Source organism: Micromesistius poutassou (genome assembly GCF_964030765.1).
Source record: "Micromesistius poutassou genome assembly, contig: SCAFFOLD_6652, whole genome shotgun sequence".
In the NCBI taxonomy this organism is placed as follows: domain Eukaryota; kingdom Metazoa; phylum Chordata; class Actinopteri; order Gadiformes; family Gadidae; genus Micromesistius; species Micromesistius poutassou.
Genome location: NW_028180065.1, coordinates 1 through 8297, shown reverse-complemented (window position 1 = coordinate 8297; position 8297 = coordinate 1). Strand labels below are relative to the sequence as shown.

The following is an 8297-nucleotide window of genomic DNA, read 5'->3' as shown; positions in this document are numbered from 1 at the left end:
CCGGCGGTGGCGGTGGCGGCGGCGGGGCCTGAGGCTCCGCCCCTTCCTTGCTGCGGGGGAGCACGGCGGCGGCGGGGGGCGGCGGCTTGTGGCCCTGCGGCGCCTCGGGGGCGGGGCCTCGCGGCTCGGCGGGCGCCCGGCGCCGCTCCCCCTCCGGCCCCCCCCCCCCCCCTCCTCCTCCTCGTCGAAGTCCAGCGAGCTGAGGGAGTCGTTGCGGGAGAAGCAGCAGGGCGTGCCCTCGATGGGCGTGTAGTGGTGCGGTGAGTCGTAGGCGAAGCGGCGCCGCAGGGGCGGGGCCGGGGCGGCGCCGCGTGGCGCCAGCGTGGGCTTGACGGGGGAGGTGGGCTTGGGGCGGAGCTCCGACTCGCGCTGCGCCAGGCCGCCCACGGCCGTGTGGGCGGGGCCGGTGTCGGCGGGCGGGGCGTGGCGCTGCGGCTGGGGGAGGTGGCGCTGGGGGCGGGGCTTGGGCATGGCGGCGCTGATGCACTCGGCCAGGATGTCCTCGTTCTCCTCGTCGTCGGGGACCTCCCCGGCCCGCCTCTTCACCTCCCGCCGCCGCCGCCGCTCCTCCTCCTCCTCCTCCTCCTCCTCCTCCTCCTCCCGGGTCGTCACGGCGACCGGCCCGTGGCGACGCCCCTTGTGGTTGCCGGCGGCGACCTCGGTGGGCGGGGAGTCGATGGTGAGGTCGCTGAGCGAGGTGGCGGTGGAGAAGTTGAGGGGCGTGTCCTCCACGCAGTACACCAGGGGGGTCTCCTCCTCAAGGGGGCGGGGCCTGTGCTGCTGGGGGTGGAGCTTGTACACCGGCAGGAGGCTGGGCTTGCGGCTCGCCGCGGTCGTCGTGGTAGCGGGGCCGCCCGCCCCCCCCGGCCCGTCGGCGCTGCGGGGGGGCGGGGCCGGCGCCGGGGCGCCGTCGGCGGCCGCGGCCTTCTTGGGTCGCCGTGACGACCGCGTGGGCATGGCCAGGTGGATGCACGCCTCCAGGATGGAGATGTCGTCGTCGTCGTCGTCCCCGACGACCGTGTCCATGTCGTCTCCTCCTCCGCCGACGGCGGCGGCGGCGGCGGCGGACCCGCCCTGCGGGCCTCGCTCAGAGGGCGCGGTCGCCGTGGCGACGGGGGCGGCGGCGCGGCCCGGCCCCAGGCCGAGGGCGGGGCCGTCGGGCTGGCGGGGGATGAAGGGCTCGTCCACACTGAGCGCGCTCAGACTGGAGGCGCGCGAGAAGCCGTGCGGCGTGCTCTCGGTGGCGAAGTGCAGCAGGAAGTCCTCCTCCTCGTCCTCCCGCTGGCCGCCGCCGCCGGCCGTGCCCCGGCCGTGGGCGTGGCCCCGCTGGCCCCGCCCCAGGCAGGAGGCGCCGCCGGCGGAGGAGGAGGAGGCCTGCGGGTCGGCGGCGGGGGCCTTGAGGCCGGCGGCGGCGGCGGGCTGCGGGGGCGGGGTCTTGTTGCGGGACGGGGGCATGGTCTGCCCGGGGCTGTCGGGGAGGTCGCTGGGGCTCACCACGCCGCTGGCGCCGCCGCTGCCCGGCTCGCTGGGGTGGGACGAGTGGATGGAGGGCGAGCCGAAGCTGTCCAGGGAGCTGAGCGACGTGCAGCGGGAGAACATGAGCGGCGTCTCCAGCGCCGACGCCAGCGCCGACGACGGCGCCGAGGAGGGGGCGGCCGGGGGCGGGGTCTTGGGCGCCGCCTGGCTCTGCGGAGGCTGCTGCTGCTGCTGCTGCTGGTGGTGGTGGTGATGGTGGTGGTGGTTACCGTGGTGATGGTGCATCTGCTGGTTGCCGTGGTGATGCTGCTGCTGCTGGTACGCGGTGGCGGCGGCGGTCGGCGGCGGCGCGGCGCGGCGGGACAGCTGGCGTTGTCCCGGGCCGTCGGGGGACAGGCCGGGGGCGCCGGGCGGCCGCGCCGGAGAGGACGCGTCGCGCTCCTCCTTCTGCCCGGCGCCGCCGGTGGGGGCGGGGTAGTGGCCGTGGCCCCGCCCCCCCGCCCGGCGCCGCCCCCCGCCGCCGCCGCCGCGCCGCTCCTCGTCCTCGTCGCCCGACGACAGCGAGGACAGAGAGCTGCCGCGCGAGAAGCAGATGGGCGTGTCCTCCACGCAGTAGGTCAGGGGCGTGTCCTGGTTGGCCCCGCCCCCGGGGGCCTTGGTGGGGAGGGGCTTCTGGCCGCCGCCGGCGTTGCCCTTACAGGACGTGGCGGCGGCGGCGGCGGAGGAGGCGCGGCCCGGGGAGGCGTGGCCTCCGTACTTGATGCTGTAGTCGATTGGCTCCTGCTCGTGGCGGCGGGGGGGCCGCTCCCCGTCGCCGCCGAAGTCGTCCCCGTCGCCGCGGTGCGGCGGGCGGGGGTGCGGGCCGCCGTCGCCGCGGCTACCGGCCCGGTAGGACGCCGGGTAGGGCCGGCGGCGGTCCTCCTGCCGAGGCCCCGCCCCCTCCGCCTCCTCGTCCTCCTTCTCCCGCTCCCTGCCGCCGCGCGACTGGCCGGCGGCGGCGGCGGAGGCGGGGGCGGGGCTCTGGCGGCCCGAGTGCAGCTGCTCGTCGGAGTACTTGAGGCTGTAGTTGATGGGCGTGTCCAGCTCGGCGTCGGCGGCGTCCGCCATGCTGTTGGCGCTGTGGATCTTGTGGGCCAGGTCGGCCGGGTAGCGCCGGTACGCCGCGCCCTCCCCCTCCTCCTCCTCCTCCTCCTCCTCCTCGTCCTCCTCCTCGTCCTCCTCCTCCTCCTGGCGCCGCTCCTCCTCCAGGTGGCGCTGGTCCTCCGTGGCGCCGTAGCCGTCGGCGCTGCCCACGCTGTGGAGGCTGTCGCTGGACGCCGCCGGCCAGGCCAGCGCGGGGGGGCGGGGCGGCGCCCGCGGCGAGGAGAGGACGGGCGTGTTGGCGTACGGCGAGCGCGCCCCGCCGCCGTCTTCCTCCCCCTTGTGGCGCCGGGCGGCCGGCCCGCCACCGCCGCGGCCCCCCGCCGCCGCCGCCGCCGCCGCCGCCGCGGCCTGCTGCTGCGCCAGGTGGTGGTGCGCCGCGGCCGACGGCGAGGGCTGGCGGTGGCGGCGGTGGTGGTGGTGGGCGGGGCCGCCGCCCAGGTTCTCCAGCCCGTCGAAGGTCTCCGACAGCTGCTGCCGCTGCGCGTCCAGCTCCTCGATCAGCGCCTTGTGCTTGCGGGCGTGCAGCGAGGGCGTGGAGGCCAGGTCGCCGCCGGGCCCCGCCCCGCCCACGGCGGCGGCGGCCGAGGCGTACTTGGCGGGCCGGTTGGCCAGCAGGTTGCGCAGCGCGGCGGCGCTGCCCATGGCGATCATCTTGTGGCGCGAGTGCACCAGGTTGCGCAGCATGGCCACGGCGCCCATCTCCCACAGCGCCTCCTGGTCCCGCGGGTCCCGCGCCGACAGGTTCCACAGCGTGCCGCAGGCGTTGGACACCACCGTCAGGCTGGGGGAGCGCAGGTGCTGCAGCAGGGTCGCCAGGCAACCGTTGTCACGGAGCACTTGTCTACAGGAGACGGAGGGGGGAGGACGGAGTCGTTATGAGGACCAATCAGGAGGCCTGGAGGGTGGACAGGAGGCTAATGCTAACCTGTAGGCTAATGCTAACCTGTAGGACAGGAGGCTAATGCTAACCTGTAGGCTAATGCTAACCTGTAGGCTAATGCTAACCTGTAGGACATGAGGCTAATGCTAACCTGTAGGCTAATGCTAACCTGTAGGACAGGAGGCTAATGCTAACCTGTAGGCTAATGCTAACCTGTAGGACAGGAGGCTAATGCTAACCTGTAGGCTAATGCTAACCTGTAGGACAGGAGGCTAATGCTAACCTGTAGGCTAATGCTAACATGTAGGACATGAGGCTAATGCTAACCTGTAGGCTAATGCTAACCTGTAGGACAGGAGGCTAATGCTAACCTGTAGGCTAATGCTAACCTGTAGGACAGGAGGCTAATGCTAACCTGTAGGCTAATGCTAACCTGTAGGACAGGAGGCTAATGCTAAGCTGTAGGCTAATGCTAAACTGTTGGCTAATGCTAACCTGTAGGCTAATGCTAACCTGTAGGCTAATGCTAACCTGTAGGCCTGGTTTGTGGCCACCAGACTGGAAACGTTGCGCAGGATGCCGCCGGCGCTCTCCACCACGGCTAGCGCGGCGCTAGCTGGGCCCCGCTGAGCTAGCGCCCGGGCTAAGAAGCCTAGCGCGCCGCCGACGGCACAGAGCTCGGCCTTGTTGTCGCTGCAGTGAGCGGAGAGGTTCCAGAGCGCGCTCAGAACGGACTTCAGGGTGGACTCCTGGAGGGGCACACGGCCATGACATCATCACATCGTGACATCATCACATCGTCACATCATCACATCATCACATCATCGTTCATCAACAGCATTGTCATTATTTACGTCATATATCCCTTATTGTTTTTACTAAACTTTTCTACTCAACTCCTATATACTTTATTCTAGAACAATAATTCAAGCTTGATATAATTTGCCCCACTCAACTATCCCTGACTTTTTGCAGACAGAAAAGTATGTAGAAATCGAGATAAGGGTTAGGGTGAGCTAGGGCTGCTCGATTATGGAAAAAATCATAATCACGATTATTTTGGTCAATATTGAAATCTCGATTATTTTTGAGTTTGAAAACATGACGCATTTATTCATAATTTCTCTCCAAAAAAAACACTTTGTAAATGAGAACTTCGAAATTTCCCCTTAAAAATATACACAGAATGGTCAAATAGAAAATAAAGTCCAGATATGAATCCAGCTGTTCTGCAATTTCTATTAAAAAAAGATTTAAAAAAATTATTGTTATTATTATTTTTTAAATCGTTTCAACTCGATTATATTAGTTTGGTGATCGTTTCACTCTGAAATGGAAATCGCGATCAAAATTTGATTAATCGCCCAGCCCTAGGGTCAGCCTACTCTACTAGATGTCAGTACCTTCAGTAGTACTAGCAGTAGTATACAGTAGTAGTCAGTAGTGTATATAGACTACAGTATGTGGTAGATGGTAGTACTAGTAGTAGTATACAGTAGTAGTCAGTATTGTATATAGACTACAGTATGTGGTACATGGTAGTACTAGCAGTAGTATACAGTAGTAGTCAGTAGTGTATATAGACTACAGTATGTGGTAGATGGTAGTACTAGTAGTAGTATTCAGTAGTAGTCAGTAGTGTATATAGACTACAGTATGTGGTACATGGTAGTACTAGCAGTAGTATACAGTAGTATTCAGTACCTTCTGTACATGGTAGTACTAGTAGTAGTATACAGTAGTAGTCAGTAGTGTATATAGACTACAGTATGTGGTACATGGTAGTACTAGCAGTAGTATACAGTAGTATTCAGTACCTTCTGTACATGGTAGTACTAGTAGTAGTATACAGTAGTATTCAGTAGTGTATATAGACTACAGTATGTGGTAGATGGTAGTACTAGCAGTAGTATACAGTAGTATTCAGTACCTTCTGTACATGCAGGCCACAGGACATGAGCGCCGCCACGCTGCCGACCTCCCTCAGCGTCTTCTTGCTGCTGGCGTCGGCGCGCCACGAGAGGTTACGCAGCACGCTGGCCACCACCTGCACAGGAGCCAACGCGCCTCATGAGCATGGGAACGTACCCGCATACCGCCCCCCCCATACTGCCCCCACCCCCCCCATACCGCCCCCCCATACTGCCCCCCCATACTGCCCCCACCCCCGCATACTGCCCCCACCCCCCCATACCGCCCCCCCATACCGCCCCCACCCCCCCATACTGCCCCCGCCCCCCCATACCGCCCCCCCATACTGCCCCCCCATACTGCCCCCACCCCCGCATACTGCCCCCACCCCCCCATACCGCCCCCCCATACCGCCCCCACCCCCCCATACTGCCCCCGCCCCCCCATACCGCCCCCCCATACCGCCCCCACCCCCCCATACTGCCCCCCCATACTGCCCCCACCCCCGCATACCGCCCCCCCATACTGCCCCCACCCCCGCATACCGCCCCCCCATACTGCCCCCACCCCCCCATACTGCCCCCACCCCCCCATACCGCCCCCACCCCCCCATACCGCCCCCACCCCCCCATACTGCCCCCCCATACCGCCCATATCTATACCTACTGTATCTATATCAGACGGCATTCACTCATTTAAAGACCGGGTTTAAAGAGGAACACAACAACGTCAGTTAAGTCACTCCAGGCTAATCGCTACACATCAAGCTAGGCTACGCATCAAGCTAGGCTAAGCATCAAGCTAGGCTAAGCATCACTCAAGGCTAAGCATCACTCAAGGCTTACATTAAGTCTGTCCAAGCATCAAGTTAAGCTACACGTCGGAAGAAGGATAAGCGTTAACGTAAGAATACAGCCTAAAACACTTTGATATCGTTATAAAAAGTACTTTGGTGACGTACAATGTAGCCCGTGTGACGTTACATGGCCGTTACATTTTACGTTTCATAACAATGTCAAAGAGTTCCTTGAAGCTTGGCTCAGCATCAGGCCCAACAGACACACTAATCCCTGAGCTGCTGCCCACACCTGCTGCAGGTCCTCGCTGTCAGACTTCAGCTGGGCCACCATGGCCCTCATGCAGCCCTTCATGGAGCACAGCGTGGCCTTGTGGGTAAAGAACACACAATTATTAGACTAAATCACACACAAACACACAAAGACTCAAACACACAAAGACTCAAACACACAAACACACAAAGACTCAAACACACAAAGACACACAGACACGGCCCCACGCGGCTCTACCTTGTTGCCGACGTCCCCGAAGGTGAGGTTGGTGAGCGCCATGCCGGCGTAGCGTCTCAGCGTGATGCTCTGGTGGTCGGCCGTCAGCCCGTACAGCTCGCAGTCCGCCTGGAGCAGCTCCGCTATGGCCTGCAGCCCGCCTGGAGACACAGACAGGACGTTAGAGACAGACAGGACGTCAGAGACAGACAGACAGACAGGGCGTTAGAGACAGACAGGACGTTAGAGACAGACAGGACGCTAGAGACAGACAGGACGCTAGAGACAGACAGGACGTCAGAGACAGACAGGACGTCAGAGACAGACAGACAGACAGGGCGTTAGAGACAGACAGGACGTTAGAGACAGACAGGACGCTAGAGACAGACAGGACGCTAGAGACAGACAGGACGTCAGAGACAGACAGGACGTCAGAGACAGACAGACAGGGCGTTAGAGACAGACAGGGTGTTAGAGACAGACAGACAGGACGTTAGAGACAGACAGACAGGACGCTAGAGACAGACAGGACGCTAGAGACAGACAGGACGTCAGAGACAGACAGGACGTTAGAGACAGACAGGACGCTAGAGACAGACAGGACGCTAGAGACAGACAGGACGTCAGAGACAGACAGGACGTCAGAGACAGACAGGACGCTAGAGACAGACAGACAGGACGTTAGAGACAGACAGGACGTCAGAGACAGACAGGACGTCAGAGACAGACAGGACGCTAGAGACAGACAGGACGCTAGAGACAGACAGGGCGTTAGAGACAGACAGGACGTCAGAGACAGACAGGACGTCAGAGACAGACAGGACGTTAGAGACAGACAGGACGTTAGAGACAGACAGGACGTTAGAGACAGACAGGGCGTTAGAGACAGACAGGACGTTAGAGACAGACAGGACGTCAGAGACAGACAGGACGTCAGAGACAGACAGACAGGACGTTAGAGACAGACAGGACGTTAGAGACAGACAGGACGTCAGAGACAGACAGACAGGACGTTAGAGACAGACAGGACGTTAGAGACAGACAGGACGTTAGAGACAGACAGACAGGGCGTTAGAGACAGACAGGACGTTAGAGACAGACAGGACGTTAGAGACAGACAGGGCGTTAGAGACAGACAGGACGTTAGAGACAGACAGACAGGACGTTAGAGACAGACAGGACGTTAGAGACAGACAGGACGTTAGAGACAGACAGACAGGGCGTTAGAGACAGACAGGACGTTAGAGACAGACAGGACGTTAGAGACAGACAGGACGCTAGAGACAGACAGGACGTTAGAGACAGACAGACAGGACGCTAGAGACAGACAGGACGCTAGAGACAGACAGGACGTTAGGCTCAGTCTGAGGCTCTACCCCCCGCCCGGAGACTCCCTGCTGGGGTTCATACTCTGACTCTTCTTCTCTCTCTTATGGGACCCGTCACCCACAACCAGGGGTCACTTTCACCGGCAGAGGGGCCCAAAACAGTGACTTCCCTGTCCTCTAGGCCCCTCTCCTCTAGGCCCCTCTCCTCTAGGCCCCTCTCCTCTAGGCCCCTCTCCTCTAGGCCCCTCTCCTCTAGGCCCCTCTCCTCTAGGC

General features: G+C 62.2%; 1 protein-coding gene across 1 annotated transcript; it reads right to left on the bottom strand.

The window, feature by feature from the left end:
• Window positions 1-28: 28 nt before the first annotated feature.
• LOC311371171 (adenomatous polyposis coli protein-like) lies at window positions 29-6857 on the bottom strand (the record flags this gene model as incomplete). Its single annotated transcript, XM_084489377.1, has 6 exons — window positions 29-2593; window positions 2711-3460; window positions 4031-4248; window positions 5430-5546; window positions 6499-6576; window positions 6718-6857. Coding segments are annotated over 6 exons (3868 nt in total), but the record flags the coding sequence as incomplete, so codon positions are not given.
• Between the last annotated feature and the right edge of the window lie 1440 nt (window positions 6858-8297).